The sequence below is a fragment of the Empidonax traillii genome, unplaced genomic scaffold (assembly GCF_003031625.1).
Source record: "Empidonax traillii isolate 1590-97213 ecotype Southwest subspecies unplaced genomic scaffold, ASM303162v1 scaffold426:size1138770, whole genome shotgun sequence".
Classification (NCBI taxonomy): domain Eukaryota; kingdom Metazoa; phylum Chordata; class Aves; order Passeriformes; family Tyrannidae; genus Empidonax; species Empidonax traillii.
Window position 1 is genome coordinate 676,240 of NW_020955619.1, and position 17,147 is coordinate 693,386.

The 17,147-nt window shown below is 48.5% G+C and overlaps 2 protein-coding genes across 3 annotated transcripts in view; one reads left to right on the top strand and one right to left on the bottom strand.

Annotated features, from left to right (window-relative positions):
• Positions 1–1,092: 1,092 nt before the first annotated feature.
• Positions 1,093–16,106, bottom strand: SVOP (SV2 related protein). 2 transcript variants are annotated; one of them, XM_027894387.1, is made up of 16 exons: positions 15,588–16,106; positions 13,860–14,020; positions 12,489–12,574; positions 11,648–11,746; positions 10,927–10,998; positions 10,405–10,529; positions 8,044–8,107; positions 7,374–7,499; positions 5,709–5,837; positions 5,368–5,441; positions 4,957–5,033; positions 3,637–3,744; positions 3,118–3,229; positions 2,349–2,430; positions 2,029–2,118; positions 1,093–1,725 (listed from the first exon to the last, which is right to left on the bottom strand). In XM_027894387.1, exons 1-16 carry the CDS (start codon positions 15,620–15,622, stop codon positions 1,537–1,539), a joined length of 1,629 nt encoding a protein of 542 aa, XP_027750188.1. In that variant the 5' UTR covers positions 15,623–16,106; the 3' UTR covers positions 1,093–1,536. The 2 variants fall into 2 exon arrangements, with proteins under 2 accessions (XP_027750188.1, XP_027750189.1); XM_027894388.1 differs by lacking the exons at positions 12,489–12,574; positions 13,860–14,020; positions 15,588–16,106 and adding an exon at positions 12,131–12,456.
• An 872-nt stretch (positions 16,107–16,978) lies between these two features.
• Positions 16,979–17,147, top strand: part of USP30 (ubiquitin specific peptidase 30) — a 9,847-nt gene continuing 9,678 nt past the window's right edge. The window contains exon 1 of the mRNA XM_027894347.1: positions 16,979–17,042. Coding sequence (XP_027750148.1) covers positions 16,979–17,042 — 64 coding nt within the window. The remainder of the gene's footprint in view (positions 17,043–17,147) is intronic.

Consider the following 17,147-nt stretch of genomic DNA (forward strand, 5'->3'; position numbering starts at 1 on the left):
TTGACACGTGGTGGAGCATCACACAGTGCAGGGAGACCCCCAGTGACAGTTGAGCCCAACAGTGTTCACTTGTACTGTCCCCAAACACGGGCTCAGTGACCTGTTCCTGCCTCCAGGAACAGGACCTGTTTCCCAGGATACCTAAAATATTCAACTGTGCAAAAATGTGCTGCACGCTTACCTGTGTTTATGTGAGACACCTGATCAGACAGACTATGAAAACATATCCCAGGACAAGCACAGAGTCCATCTCACTCACATTTGGTTGTGTTCCATAATTTGGAATCCTGAAAATACGCTGGGACCTGGAGGAGGCACATCTCAGATCCTCACACATTCCCATAGGCTCTGCAATGGGATTTCCTGCCCAGTAACAGGTTTCTGAGCTTGTCCTCACCTGAACTCCATGACATTCCCTGACAAGAGTGGGACCATCACCTCGAGGAGCTGCACCTGAGGGAGGGATGTTCCTCATCCAGGGGTCTTTGCAGTTTGGCTCTTCCTGTGACTTTTGTTCCTTTTATGTCACAATTCCAGCTACATTCCTTTGTCACCAGTCAATGTACAATCAGCAGCTCTGGAAAAGTCCTGCCCAGCTGTCAGGAGGCCAACTTTTGCTGGCAGACACTTGGAAGCAGCTGCATCCCAACAGCAGCTCTTCCAGCTCAGGTTCTGGCTACACTGTGGGAAGGTGCTCAGGTAGATGGAGCAGGGACACACCTGGATCCATGGACAGAACCACAGCAGTGAGAACCTCCCCACACCAAGCAAGACAGAGAGCTCAAGGTTTTTAAGAATGTCAGAGAACTCAAATTCTGCTCCAAATCATGAGGATTTAAAAGCTGGGCCTGATGATGTTGGAGGTCTTTTCCAACCTTAATGATTCCATGATTTACATTTGTGATATAAGGTTTCAGCTCTGCAGTAAATACCATCCTCAGTGCTCCAACTACCTGCCGGGATGGCAGAAACATTCAGAAATTCATTTCCAAGCAATCCTTCCCTGTTAAATCTCCAGGAACAGAACCCACAAACAGGGGAACTGCAAAGCTTGGTTTGCTGGAACCACATTTTGCTGTGTTTTTGATGGCTAAAAGTGCAAGGCAGGCATGTAATTCCTAATGTAGTGTATGGAACCCACCCTGTGCTGGGCCAGGGACACAATAAATATCAACCTCTTGTTTTTAGGCTCGAGAGTTCAGTATTTAGTTACAGCTGATGCTGGGCTGCAGTCACTTGGTGATTTGCTTGGCACGGGACGTTTGAAGCTGAGGAGCTGACCATGCAAGCACGACAGACAAACACTCTTCCTGCTAAACTCCAGAGGATGTCTGGATTAAATCCCTCTCCATATAGATGGAAAGTTTCTATGAGTGTGAGCAAAGAGCAGCAGAGACACAATTTGCTGAGGTTCACCCCCAGATTCCTGCAGTTTGACACGTGACGTTGGCAGTGACGAGGCTCAGCTTTCGATGCTTCAGGCTCGGAGGTTTTGTGAGAAATCTTGCTCCAGTCATTCATTCTTTCCACGTGCCATCACTCCTGCGATTCCTCTGGGGAGTGAGATCCTCTCCCCACCATCTCCTGGCCCCATTCCTTGTGGCTGGACTCCTGGAGGCCACGGCCCTTCGTCTCGATGGGTAGGAAGCAGGAGGCCAGGGCAGCCAGGAGGCAGCAGCCACTGTAAACCACCAGGGTCAGGTACACTGAGGATTCCAACATCACCTGCAGGAAACAGGCAGGAAAGGAGCACAGGACCTCAGCAGGGAAAGAAATGGATATCGGGAAGGAATTTTTCTGTGAGGGTGGTGGGACTCTGGTACAGGTTGGCCAGAACAGCTGTGGCTGCCCCATCCCTGGGAGTGTTCAAGGCCAGGTTGGACAGGGCTTGGAGCAACCTGGTCTGGTGGAAAGAAAAGCAGGTTCTCTGTGACCTTCACAGAATTATGGAATTGTTTCAAGTTGGAAAAGGCCTCCCAGATCATTGAGTCCAACCTTCCTCCAGCCTCAGAGGAAAAGGGGTTTTACCTGTGCAATGAAGGGGGTTATGAGGGCTCCCACTCTTGCCATTCCACTGCATGTTCCCAGGCCCAAAGCACGTGTGGCTGTGGGATAAACCTGGGGAGAAAACATCAGCCCATTAATGCCAGTGGGAAGTTCTCTTCCTTTCACTCCTAAACCAATGGAAATGAATAAGTGGTGCCACATCAGGTTCTATTAGACAATGACAATGAGATCTACAACTCAAATCTTGGCTGGAGTCTGTTGTGAACAGGTCATCAAAATTACTTTCCCCTCCAGGTTCTCACTCCCTTTAAATATTCTCATCACAAAAGCAACTCCCTTACCTCAGGAGTGTAAACATAAGCAGCCTGAAATCCTCCTGAAATAAAGGCTCTTGCAATGAAGAGCAGCACAGTCAGAACATTCCTGGGAGAACAAAGAGGAGAGCAGAGTTTGGGACTGTTTGGTACAATCTGCTGGGGGTTCACTTAGAGATAAGTGCAATAAAGATGCTAAATTTATTAGAACCATTTCTTTTGGCTTTTTTAATGAACCACTTGCATTTTTTCTGCCCCTTTAATACAACAATGATGCCAAACAATCTGCATCTCCACAATTCCATGAGTTTTTCAAGTTTCTAACTGAGACCTGGGGCCTACTGAAATAAAAGTGACATCCATGAGAAGGAAATGAGAGTTCACCTTTCCTGTTTAAAAGACATGAGCCCAATTACCACCTGGATATATGCAATTTTATAAGGTTTCTTATTACAAGACTTCTGCACTATGAGGTTTTGGACAGTGCCTGAAAAGGGTTTAAATTCAGATCTGATTTAAAAGTGCCCAATGGCTACATCCTACCCAGACTTAAACTCTTATTTTCTCCTTTGGATTGCTCTGTCCACAAGATTATAATAAAGGATTTCTTCTCTTCTGCTTCCTTTAGTTTCCTTCCATACTCTGGTGAGAAAACCCAAACCCAGCCTTAATCCTTTCTCCAGCTGAGCACAACCATCCCATGGCTTTTCAAACCACCGCTTCCAGTTCTCCTGCCTCAGTCAAGAGAGAACATGGATCAAATTGATATTCCAGGTGTTCCCTGTGTTGTACCCACCTTCCAACACAGAGGAACAGCAGGAGGCTGCAAAAAGAGAAGACAAGGAAGGACAGGGCCATGGTTTTCTTGCGGCCGATCCGGTCGATGATCCAGAGTGTCACCAACACCCCTGTGGAAGAGACCAGGGGAGAGTTGGGAACTGAGCAAAGGGGGAGGATGGAGCTGTTTTTAATGGTCTAGGTTGTTCAGATTTGAGATTTTGGTCTCTTTCTCAAATACTTTGCTGCTGTAGGAGTGAACAATCCACTCTGCCATCCCTCAGCCACTGATTGATCCAGTGATTCCTCAGGTGAAAGCCAGAAATGCCTGGCTATGGCTCACTGGAGTAACTTCTGACCATTGTTCCCTGCTCATCTTCCCATTGCTGCATTTAAGGGTTCTTTAGAACTTGGTATTTTCTTTCCATTCTGTTATTTAGATGGCATTAGGCCAGTCAGACCAGTTCCACTGCTGGTCCCAGAGCCCCCTCCCATCACCCCAAGCAGGGAAGAACTGGTGCTTCCCATGGCCACTTACCAGGGAATTCTGAGAGGGTTGTCCAGAGCAGGTCTGTGTAATCCTCTTCTGTCAGATACTCACAGGTCAGGCTGCACTTTGCTTTAACTTCTTGCCTTCTGCTGGATACTGGGGGAGGAAAAAAAAAAAATCAAATATTTCATGTGTTTTAAGTAAACTCTTCTCTGTTTACATTCCTGATGTGTGTTTATCACTCTGACTGCTGAAATACAGGAAGGGCTGCACAGAAAGGACCGGCATTGATTCACTGTACCCATCACACTTTAAAAATACTTCTGGAAATTCATTTTTGGATAGAAATTCAAGTGATTCTGCCCCTTGGATTTAATTGTTTTTCCTCCTCTGAATGCCTAATGTGTTGCTTGGGTGGAATCCACAGTCAGAGGGGCCTTTCCAGAGCAATTCCAGGTGATTTTACCTGGAAGGCAGAGCTGACACTGAGCAGTTTATAATGTTTTCTGTGGTAGGTTTCACACCCCTCTCACAATGAAAACTTGTACCTCCTTATCACCTGCACAGCCTTAGTTATTTTTTACCCCAGGGTTCAGGACAGTGAACAGAATTAACCTCAGAAATTCAGTTTCTCCCCACATAAACTGGGATACCAACAATTCCTATGCCTGAGAACACTGAATAATCCCATGCCCTTGTAAAGCCCAGTGTTTTCAGGGGCTGCATCCTCCTTTGGGGAGGAAACCAGAGTTATACCCCTCAAATCCCTGATCACTGCTGTTCAACCCTGGGATCTGGGTCTGCTCTCAACACTCTCCCTCCTCTTTCTGTAATTTTCCAACTTCCAGGCAGTTTTCCCTAATTACAAGTGTTCTGAACACAGTCATCCCTTCCCTGGGGAACCAGACTTTTCAAGCTTCTTCTTAGCACTGTCAAAGCACTTTTTTTTTTCTCCTCCAAAAGTCTGCAACAAAAAAGACGATGATTTCCCCCCATTATCTTTTTTTCTCAGCAGGTTTTGCCATCTGGAGAACCCAGGAGCTCCACAGCAGCAGTTTCTCCCTCTCAGAACTAATTAGCTCTGTCAAATCTGCAAACTTATATTTATTCAACCACTTTTTTTCCTCAAGAACAGATAACAGGTCTCCCTTGAAGGTTGTCTTGCTGTTTTACATTTTGAGTTCAAACCCACTGCAGGATCTCTCTGCCCTGTGCAGGAGATGAGGAACAGCCCATAAAAATGTTTAAAATAAACTTAAAACTCAACCACATTCCTTCCCAAACCAATAGCAGAAGGTGATCTTATAAAAGATATTCCACCAACTTTAACAGGGTATATTTAAGAAGAAAATATGGGTTAGTACTCACTGCTGCAAACATCTCCTGCTTGGAAGAACTCTGTAGTTAATAAAACTAACCCATAATATGAAAAGGCATTGGAAAACCTGCAAGGAAGCAAATGAGAGAGGAATTCTCAGCTGGTCAAACTGAGATTAAACAACATGGATCAAAACTGAACCCACTGTGGGAGGAGATGCACTAAGTGCTACCTCAAAGCTATTTCCTACCAGCAATTAAAGAGCAATTTAAGTGAGGATGAGGGTGATTGGGTGATTTAATGAATCACAAATCAATACGTGTTGGGGTTTTGGGTTTGGTTGGGTTTTTTTTATTATTTTGAGGAGGAGGAAGTTGCTGTATTTGAGTAACACTGTAAAATACCTTCAATAAAAAGCACTTATAATTGTGCTGGCACCAAAGCTCTGATTTCCCTCTTACCATATGAACCAGAGTAACAACGTGGTCCATCTGAAATGGGGGGTGAAAAGGTCTTTCATTTTTCCTCGGTCTTCCTGTTGAAAACGAGCAGAAATCAGATGATCAGGGAACTCAGGGGTCCTGGGCTACAGGATGCAGAGTGGCAAGGACCCCAAACTCCCAGAAGGGGTTGGGTTGGAAGGGACCTTGAAAATCACCTAGTCCCTGCCAAAGACAGCTAAAGTGTCAAACTCCAGCTGAGGCATTAAAATCAAACAGAACATTGATTATTTGCTAATAAACCACACATGACCTTGGCACAGTTCCACTGTATCCTACACTATTAAGGTGCCTGGACTTACCTGTCTGGAAATGACCAGTTTTCCCAGAGGCATTGGAGCTCCATTTTCTGTTGCTATCCTCTTCAAAGTGGCAAGTGCTTTCTCCTGGTTCCCAGACAACACATCATACCTGGCACTCTCTGGCAGCCACTGAGGGAGCAAAGCAGGTCACACACACAGGGATGTCACAAACAGCACGAAACATGCTGGGATTTTCCTGGGGGGATATCCCAGTGACTCATGCACAAGGAAGGATTACAGAACTAATCTTTAAGAATTCAGAAAATCACGTCATCAGGCTTTAGAAATGGCAAACCCCCATTTTTCCCACAAACTCAGAACTCCAGAAGTCTTTCCCTTCCGTTCCCTTGGGTTTATACTTGAGAAATGTTTGGTGTTTTTTCAGGTTCTTTATATTAGCCCTTCCCTGTAGGAACGGCAAAGCAACCAGGGCAAAAAACACTCCAAATTTCATATTTTTAAGCTCCTTTTAATTTCAAACAAGGTCGTGAGCACCAGTATAAGTGGAGGGATTCCTGAAAAACTAAGGAATAATAAAAGCTGCTAAACCACCTGGCAAGGACATTTATCTATGAGGAGACTAAGTGATTGGCAAATACATCACCAAAGCTCAGGGTTAACTCATATACATCTTATTTTGGAATCTGACCTGGACTCTGCAGATTTTTCCCCTGATTTGAGTGAATTTTTAAGTGGAAAGTGATTCTAAAATCTAAAGGGCATCTGGGAAGTATCAGCCACTGTGATGGTTTTAGTCTAGGCCTTCCTGGTGACCAGTTTATAACCAAGGAAATAGCCAGGTACAGCCAATTGTATACCATACAATTTTTACGTAAACCAGAGTATAAATAAGTCGGAGATTAAAGACCTCACTCTCTTCTCTTCCGGCGAGGTCTGGGAACAGTGGGTCCCTGCGTTGGTCTCGCTTATCTAAGGCTGAGGCCTGCAGAGTCCGCTGTCCTACCACGTGGAAGTTTGGAGAGTGCTGGCTGTGACTGCCGATCCTACTGTTCTAAAGGACGTGGTAAAATCTGTTTTGTTAATTATTAGTATAGTTTAATCTAGTATACCTGTTCGGTGTCCCTTTTATTCCCTTTTGTCCCCTTTTTCCCTTTCCCTATCCCTGCGGGGGGTGGACCCCCCTTTTCTGTGTATATAGCATCTTAACTGTATATAACTGTAATTTGCGTAAATATAGATATATTTTTATATAAGCAGCTTGACTGTGGATTCTTTAATTTTTATAGTTTCTTTCTCCTTTAACCTAAGGGAAGAAAGGAGGGGGGGGAAGGGGGCTGCTGTCCTAGCTTTCGGACATTTGGCAGGGAGCCAGGTCCAAACCGTCACAGCCACTTTTGATAAAATGTTGATTCCCCTGAGCTGGGTTGAAACAGTCATTAAACTGGAGAGGGTTCCAGGCCTGATTTCCCAAAATTCCAGCCCACCATTGTCCTCCAGCAACTACAGATACACAAACACAGCTCTCCCTGGAATGGTTTTAGCAGCACCCCATGGAAGCAGCATTTTTGTGTTACTGCAGATATTTCACAGAAGACACCAACAGAGAGCTCAAAGCTGTCATGATTCCCTTCAGCTGGGTCACAGAATGGGGTGGAGAAGTGGGAATTGAGGGAACACATATTAATCCTCAGAGGAAATACCTACAAAGCACAGGCCAGCGAAGAGCAGGAGTGGGAGGGCAGAGAGGATGAGGAGCCAACGCCAGCCCAGCGTGGGCATCACCAGCACCGCCAGGAGCACCTCAAACACAGTCCCAAGGGCCCAGAACACCTGGGGAAGGGAAAACAAACAGTCACAATCACTTCCATCCCTGGAAGAAGTGATGCAGCCAAGTAACAGTTCTGGCCCTGACCCTCCAGCCATCCATCAAAGGGCTGTGAATTTTGCCTTAAAATATTCATAGGGTGAAATTCCACTCTCTGTGACTTTGACACATTTGGATGAAGACGTGGAACTGAATTTAGCCCTGGATTTATAGATCAGTCATTCCTCCAAGTCCATTACTGAGCTGTAGATGAATTTCACCATGGAATTATAGACACTCAGTGCCCCCACTGTGCTCAGAGCAGTCAGTCTGCATCCCTAGATGGAAGTTAATTTGCAAAAAGGCAAATTCAACACAAAGAGTGGAGTGTGACACGGAAGCTTTCTGCACATTTGGATCTGAGCTGGTACCAGATAGCTCAGCTCCACCCTGACGTGGACAGGCAAGGTCTTATTGCAGCTCGGGGGGGGGGATTTCCAGGCAGGAGGGTGGAAGGGATGTAACAAACAGCAGGATTTGTCCCTTCAAGGATCAGCACACACTGCTCACCTCTATTAATAAAATGCACTTTGCTCTGGCTTTCATTGGAAGGAACTCAGCATATAAAGTTACCCTGCAAAGAGAGAACAGAGAGAAAATGTCATGTTAGCACAGTGAGAAAAATGCCACATCAGCACAAAGACAGAAGTTCAGACATTCCCTTTGGCTTTTAATTAAATTGCCAAACCCAGAGGAGTAACTCAAACCCCTTCCTGTCCCCCAGAGCCAGCCAGGCTGACACTGGGGCAGACTCCCCTTTCTACATGAGAACCAACCCTTCACCATTGCAAGAGAGGACACATTTTGCTATTCTCATGTGATTGGTGACCCCATAGTTGTTGCCTAAATGATGTTTTCACAGCCCTGCTCTGGGTCAGGCCTTGTATTTGTTATTTCCAGTGTGGTCCATCACAATCCAACACAAACTCTTGCTGGGGAAAGTTTTTCTTCAGGGCTTTACAACTGGTTCAGAGAATTTCACATCAGTCTCCTCTGCCAGGGTTCAGTTCTCCCCCTCAGAGGGGGAGACTTTCAAGGTCTGATCATGTTACTGGTATAAAATAATTTGCATTCCTTTATTGTGGGATTCCAAAAGAAATCACTGAGCTCTGCAGAGGCTTTGTTCCATGACTGTGCCAAAGGGAGATGGCACAGTTTCTCTGGGAGTGTTTCCTGGGGATGAAGGCAGGGCCAGCAGCCAGCTGAGGCTCCCTCATCTTCTTCAAACTGTCTGCTCAGGCTTGTCTCTGCTGCTTTGCATTCCATCGACTCAGCCTGTTCCTGCCTCTAAACTCCTCAGGCTTCCCAGGAGGTTTGTGACAAAATTCCTACTAACCTAAGGAACAGTAGATTGATTTATGAGGAGCTGCCCAGGAACCAAAGTACAAAGTCATGGAAGTACAAAGTTACACAGCATTATATCAAAGCAGGGATTTAGAGAAGGAAAATCACATCTTCGAACACAGGAGCTGATAAGTGACCACAACGTAAGGACATGGAATTGTTGGAGCAAGTCCAGGGGAGGCCACGAGGCTGGTAAGGAGACTGGAGCACCTTCCCTGTGGAGATAGGCTGGGAGAGCTGGGGCTGTTCAGCCTGGAGAAGAGAGGGTTGTGTGGAGACCTCAGAGCACCTTCCAGTGTCTGAAGGGGCTCCAGGAGAGCTGGAGAGGGACTGTTCATCAGGAACTGCAGTGACAGGACAAAGGGGAATGGGTTCAGACTGACAGATGGGAAATTTAGGTGAGATATACAGAGGAAATTCTTCCCTGTGAGGGTGGTGAGGCCCTGGCACAGGTTGCCCAGAGAAGCTGTGGCTGCCCCATCCCTGAAAGTGTCCAAGGCCAGGTTGGGCAGGGCTTGGAGCAACCTGGGATAGTGGAAGGTGTCTCTGCCCATGGCAAGGGGTGGGACTGGATGAGCTTTAAGATCCCTTCCAACCCAAACCCTTCTATTCTATAATGCTGTACAGAACTGTTTTCCTAAGAGAATACTCCACATCCCTGAACACTCCACACCCTTGTAGTTCTGGATGTTGGCTCTGTGGATGAAGTTTCATATTCAGCATTAGACAGCATGTCACAGAAAATCTCAGAGGAGGCCAGAGCTTCAGGTGCAGCTCTCTGTCTACACATGGACAGAGGGACATGCGCCACAGTCAGTTAACAGATTAGTGCTGGAGGTTTTTGTTTTAAAGGCACCTTTCAGAACAATCTCTCTCTCATAGCCATTAGAGAAGATGCAATTACAAAGATATTCCACTGAGATTCAGCCACTCACCTCTGGAGTTACACAGCCTGCTTAAGGGTATTAGGAGCTATTTTTCCTACTTTGTGAAGAAGTCAATGAGCCATCAATCAAAGTTAGACTCTGACTACTCCCAAATAGCACCTCCACAAGGCAAAATATCAATTATTGATAAGGATGAAAGGCTGCACAGAGAGAGAGAATGGCTGAACTCTTCTCTTTACATTCATAATTAAAAGCCTAGAGCAGAGTCAGTTATTCCAGGTGGGAGATTTATGGATCCCTCACTTCAGTGAATGGAATGACACAGTGACAGAAAAATATCCTTTTTCCTCTGAGCCATCACAGCACCCTCAGTGCTCCAGGTTTGGGATGAGTGGGTTTGGAATTCCAGCTCAGGTTGAGACATGGAAGTTTAGGCTCTGGCTGAACAATAATCCGTGGTTTTAGACCCAGCAGTCAGGGCTCAGCTCTGCCTCTGAATGCTGCTGTTTAGGTCCTGACCTGTCTTGCAACAAGACCAAGGTTTGGGTCAGCTGAACAGAAACAACTCTTCAACTGGACATAAACATTTTATAAAAAATTAATAGAAAAGAGGAATTTGGACTTGTGAATATTTACTTACGACTGAGGCACTCCTCCAATCCCGAATCCCACCAGGCCCCTCAGCACCAGGATCCAGCTGTACACGGGAGCAAACCCACTGAGGATCCCGTAGTAGAGTGTCCACAACACGCTGATCTTCAGGCCCTACATTGAACAGAAGCCAAAAAAGAGGTTCTGCTGTAACACAAATTAACCAAGTACAAAACAGAACTAAAAATTCCCCTTATTTCATGGGAGGTCAGTTCTGGATATGCTTAGTTCTGCTTTGTGCCTGCGGACTCTGACATTTGTGACCACGAAATTCCAGAATGGGTTGGGTTGGAAGGGACCTTAAAGATCATCTCGTTCTACCCCCTGCCATGGGCAGGGACATCTTCCACTAGCACAGGTTGCTCCAAGCCCTGTCCATCCTGGCCTTGAACACTTCCAGGGATGGGGCAGCCACAGCTTCTCTGGGCAACCTGTGCCAGAACCATCATGCACGGAAACATCCCCACTGCAGAAATATTGGGATAAATTCCAGTAGGAGTTGCAGACTTACAGTTTTTCTCCCATACTGGTCTGAAATGTTTCCCCAGAGGGTGGAGCTGGACATCATTCCCACAAACACCACCTGTAAAACACCAAGAAAGAATTTCCCCCTTAAATACAAGACAAGTGAAAATTTCTGTGTGACAGTGAAGAGAACAAAACTTCCAGGGAAACCAGAAAATTTCAGCTCTAACAACAGAATGACAAACCCAGGAGATCATGGAATGGTTTGAGTTGGAAGGGGCCTTACAGACCATCCAGTTCTCTCTGGGTTGGAGAGAGGAAGCAATAAAGCACCTCTCCAGTCAGTTTTGCCATTAAAATTCCATCCAGTGACAAACCAGTCTGGCACTGGACTGGACACTCTGGTACCCTTGTTTGCTCTCTCACAGCTCCCACTGTGTCTGTGTCCAAGGGAGCTTAAATGTGAGGAGAGAGAAAGATTTTCAAGTAAGACAATCGAAATTTGCCAATCTTTATTTTCAATTAATCTAATGGTTTGAATTTTAGGATGAGTCTGAGTCAACTCATGAAACTTTGAGCATGAAACTTCCCCAGTTCTCACAGAGTTAACATGACTTCTTTAAAAAAAAACCTCTCTAATCTTCCAAGCCAAAGGCAATCTGCAAAGGTCATGCAGAGATTTATCTTGGGAATATAAAGCATAATGTCAGGATAACACTGAGAGGAAAAGCCTCAGGGAACACAGGAGCTGTGAGTTGTTTTCCTACCGAGGTGAGCAGAGCCACCTGCCAGCTGGGCAATCGCCACTCACAGTGGAGCTGGGGAGCCAGGATGCTTAAAATCATCATTTCCATGGCATCTGCCATCTGCAGGGGGAAAAGAGAGCAAAATAAATCCCTGCCTGACAGTTAGAAGGACATAGGAGTCAATAAATACACCTTGTTGGAATTTCTGTGCCATTCCCACTCCATGGTGGAGCAAACACAGCAACAGGTTCCCTTTTAAACTCGTTCCTGGTTGTTGTGATCAGTCACTCTGGCACAGAGGATTCAAAGAGCCAAATGCAAAGCTATTGGGGAGTGATTCCAAGGAGTCCTAACCCAGTCCTAACCCTAACCCAGTCCTAACCCTAACCCAGGCTCAGTCACTTCCACAGTGCAGATTCCAGGGATGAGCTTTCAGCTCCTTCACACACAGATTCAGTCAGAACAGTTTATTACCTTTTAACTTATTCCCTCTCTCCCTTATACCTAGATTTGTATCAAATATGTTGGTAGACCATCCATAGGCCAAATTCCACAGCTGATTTAGGATCTAAACCGTGGCACATTCCAGCCTTATACACGGATCTGAAACAGCATTTGAAGTGGAGAATCAATCTGATTTTTCAAACCGATTTATAAGAATTTCAGAGACAAAGAAATCCATCAGTTGTTCATTACCCCCAAATAACAAGTTTGACTCCTTAGAATTCCTTGTTTTAGAATTTCAAGCAAAATTCCTTCTTTGCTGTACATTTATATGTTTGGAAACTCTCTATCTCCGTGATTTGAAATCCCCTGAGGTTCTCTGGTGACCGTGCAATTGGTGCTGATCCCAATTACTTGCCCAGGCTAATCCAGTGATGACAGAGAGCTTCCACTGGAACTTCCCAAATCCAATGGCTTCCACCGCATCTTCCACCATGAAAGTATCTGGAAAGAAAACAATTCCAGTGCAGGGGTGGATTCCTCCCCTAGTGAAAGCCATCCCTTGGGAGGGCATTTGCTGTGAGTACAACTCCTAATTAACCAGGTAGTCTGTTGAGATCTCAAATACGTAACTCAGCTGCTTAGTTTTAATACAGTTCCTACTCAGGAAAATCCCTGTGTTCTTCAGGAATGGTGCTAAAATCAAAATAATTCTAATTATTACTGGAATATTTCAATCTCATAGAGGTAAATCAATGTGGTACCAACAAATCCAGCACGTGTTCAGCCTCTCACTCCTGGAGTGACTCCTCCAGCCACTGAATTGCAGCTTCCTCTGGGGAGAAATAGCCCCCAGCAATGCTGGGAGCTGCAGGGAATGTTTTATTGTAGGGAGAGTCAACCTGGAATTATTTAAATCAGGAATTTGCCCAAGACACAGGTATCTTAAAACCTATTTCTATTCAGAATGCTGAGGGTTGTTTCCCACACAGTGCCATGACCTCATTACTTTGTTCCAGCTGAAGATGCTGAGATATCTCAAATTCCTTTGCTCAAGTGCAAAAAAAATGAACTGAACAAGAAAATCACATTTTGATATTTGAGCTGTTCAAGTCTCACTGTTGTAACACTTCCAGCAGTTTAAAAAGGACATTCCCCACAGAAAAGCTCTGTCTGGCTCAGAGCTGCCCATCCTCACTCAGCAGAGCCCAAACCCACAAACCAAGAGGAAATCAAACAAAATCCAGTGGATAAAACAGAGCAGAGATGTTCATAAATAGGATTAATAACATCCTACCAAATTTGCACCTGCCTTGTGTAAGACAAAGCCAGTATTTCCCATCTCTCCCAAACCAGTGCTGCCTCCAGGCAGGGAGCACAGGCTGGGATGTCCATTCCTCCTGTCCCTCTTGTCCTCTAGGAAAGGAGGAGACGGGAACACTGCAGATTCATCTCTGCCTTGAAGGAGAGCCAGGTGTACCTGCTCCAGCAAACCTGGCAATGTTTTGGGAGCAGGATCAGTTCTAAGGCAACTAAGAAATAGTGGTGACAGCTGGATCCACAACTCCTAAAAGGGTCTGTTACTGGGGATACAAAGCCAAACACATGGAGCAGCCCACAGAGAACGGGGTGATTAACCCAAGATTTCCAGGTGTAACATGTTTTGCCTATGTCATTATTTCCTGCTTTTCTCTGGGGATCTTTCACTTCTCCAAACCCAGAGTATCCACCTTGGTTAGAGGAAGAGGCCACACTTTTCCCCCGGCAGGAAAACCAGCAACCTACTCACCATCAGTGGGGTTGGCAAATTCCTTTGGCACTGCAGCTCCATCCTCCAGCTCCACAGGCTCTAACTCTGTCCTGACCCCCTCAATCTGCACCTCGTGCTCTCCTGAAATTCCATCCTCATCCGACCTGGAGCTTTCCCCGGTGCGGCGGAACTTCACCACCCTGAAACCAGGAACAGGGATTAACACTCCCATGGGTTATTCCAGGAGCTGGGCTTGGTTAGGCTGGGACCCTAAAGATCATTTGGTCATCCCCCTGCTATGGGCAGGGACACTTTCCACTAGATGAGAGCTCCATCCAACCTGGCCTTGAACATTCCAGAGATGGAGGAGCCACTGCCCGTGCAGGTGCCTCTGGATCCATCCCTTCCCTCCAGGATGTGACCCCATCACAGAGCTCAGTGTCACCTTGCTGAGGGTGCCCCTGATCCAGCTGGAGTTTCTGCATCTTCCCAGCTGTAATTTTGGAGGTGATGGATCTCCACACAGGCAGAGACTGCTCTGAGAATCCCAAATCTGAGCAGAGAACCACCTGCCCTGTTCCTCAGTGCAGCAAATCAAAATATACATTTATCACTCAGGAATATACAAAACAAATGGACACAGACGAAGAAAAAAAACCACCCAGAGATATTTTCTGTTCCAGACTTGCAAAATCTGCCACTGCTGGGAAATCTCAGGGACTGCTGCATTTATTGGCAAGATCTCCCAGCACAAAACACCTGATTATACCTGCACTGGGAGGCACTTTGGAGCATATTCCTGGGTTCTGTTTTTAAAAAATGGGAAAATCAGTCCACTAAAATAATGTCTGATTCCTTTTCCCGACAAGCTGAAGGCATCCTAACTAAGGATCTGGAAATAACTGGAGCTCGTGGCCATTTCCCAACTTATCAGGAGTGTTATGGGACAGTTTGCTCTGTCATTGACACGAGCTCATGAATATTTAACACAAACTTTAAACATTCATTCCCTGCCTTGCAGTGCCAAGGATTTATAAATAGGAATATGTTGCAAAGCACCTGAGAGCGGAGCATGGGGAGAAATGGGGTTGGTTTTGAAGGAAACACTTGGCATTGAGGGAAAGGGAAGGAAACCCCGGGGTGAAAGGCACAACGGTTTTATCACCTTTTTTTTTTTTTTTTTTTTTTTTTTTTTTTTTTTTTTTTTTTTTTTTTTTTTTTTTTTTTTTTTTTTTTTTTTTTTTTTTTTTGTGCTCAGATCCAGCGACCACATACCAAAGGCATAGAGTTCCCGGCAAATATCAGCCTTTTCCTTGTGCAGCAGCGTTTGCCTCTCCAGAACCCCCGGGAATGTCGCTGGTCCCCCCCCAAAAAGCCCCTTTGCAGGGCAGGTTCTGCTCCGCAGTCGCTCCCGGCAGGAGGAGGAGGATGGGGAGGAAGAGCCTCCCCGGCACAGCGTTATTTACAGATAACCCCTCTGCAAAGGCGATTCCCACCTTCCCTCTCCCAAAACCCCGTGGCACTCGCATGGTTTCATCCCACCCCTCCTGATTTTTACCCCCCATGCAAAAGAGAATCCCCCTCAAATCGAGGAAATTTATGTAACGAACGGTTCCTGCATCCCTGGGGATGCTGAGCCCGGGCAGCACAGCGGGAAAATGGCCTGTTTCCCGCGGCCTAAGCGCCTTCCCGGCAGAATTCCCGTAAACCCGGCGGGATTCCCGCTGTCCCCGCGGGCGGAGGGGCAAGACCCCCCCGGTTACTCACGGGAGCTGCCGGAGCTGGAACAAATCCTCCTCCATGGCCGGGCGGGGCGGCTGCGCTCATCGCTCCCGCATGGCGGGGTCGGGATCGGGATGAGCGGGATCGGGATGAGCGGCGGCAGCGGGATGCGGGAACGGCAGGAGCGCCGGGAAAGGCGGGATGGGGCTGGACAGCTCCGACGGGAGCGGCCGGGCCGCGCAGCCGCTCGCTCGCTCGCTGGGCTCGGCTCAGCCGGGCTCAGCTGGGCTCATTTCGGCTCAGCCGAGCACAGCTGGGCTCGGTTTGGCTCGGCTCGGCTCAGCCAGGCATAGCTGCGCTAGGTTTGGCTCGCCTGCGTTGGGCTCAGCTCGGCACAGCACGGCTCGGCTCGGTTTAGGTGGGCAGGGCTTGGCTCAGCTGGGGTTGTTTCGGCTCAGCTCAGCATGGCCCGGCTCGGTTTGGCACGGCTGAGCTCGGCTCAGCATGGTTTGGCTCGGTCAGGTTCGGCTTGGCTGAGCTCAGCGCGGCTCGGCTCGGTTTGGCTCGGCTGGGCTGGACTGTGCTGGGCGCGGGTCGGCTCGGTTTGGCTCGGCTGGGCTGGACTGTGCTGGGCGCGGGTCAGCCCGGCTCGGCTGGGCTTATCTCAGCTGGGATCTGTTGGCTCGGCTGGGCTGACCTGGGTTTACCCTGGCTAAGCTGAGTTTAGCACGGCCCGGTTTGGCTCAGCTCGTCTCAGCTCAGCTGGGCTCGGCCCGGTCACGGCTCCGTGTCCCTGAACAGCCCCGAACGCTCCGTAAAGGGGGTCTCGGGGTCCCGCAGGACCGGGGGTGCTTCGGGATGTTGGCTCGAGCCACGGAATCCCTGCGGGTGGAAACCCCGTGGGATCCAACCCCTCCTCCCCCGTGCCCGTGTCCCCAAGTGCCACCTCCGGGGCTGTCACACCCCCCCGGCCCGAGGTGTTCCCGGACGGCCCGTTCCAGGGGGCTTTTCCCGAGATCCAACTGAACCTCCCCCGGCATCACCGGAGCTTTGGCACCGGGCGATCCCGCCGCTTCCCCGGGGCTCTGAGCCCCCTCCTCGGGGGGCTGCGGGGCCGGGCGGGCCGGAGCCGTGGCCCGGGACACCGGAACGGACTCGGGACACCAGAACAGGCTTGTCACTGTCGGCACCGGTCCGTCACCCCCAGTGCGGACCCGTCACACCCGTGCGGGCCCTCCAGGCCCTGTTTGGGGCCGGTCCGGTCCCCCCTCCCCGCAGTCCCCCCCGGTGCCGCCCGCGCCCCTCCCGCCACCATGGCCGGTGCCCCGCAGTAACCGCTCCCCCCCGCGCCGCTTCCGGCGCCGCCCGCCCGGTCCGCTCCGCGCACCGGTCCCCCCCGGGTCCGCCCACCCGCGCGCCCGCGTTCCGGCGCGGCCATGCTGGGGCTCAGCGCGGACGGGCCGGTGCGGCGGCTGCTGCGGGCGGGGGAGGGGGCCAGGTGTGAGGGGAGGGGACAGCAGGGACGGGGGAGGGCGCCGGGGGTGACAGGAGGGAGCCGGGATACAGAGGAGGGGGCTCGGGGTCGCTGGGGCGAGCTCTCGGCCG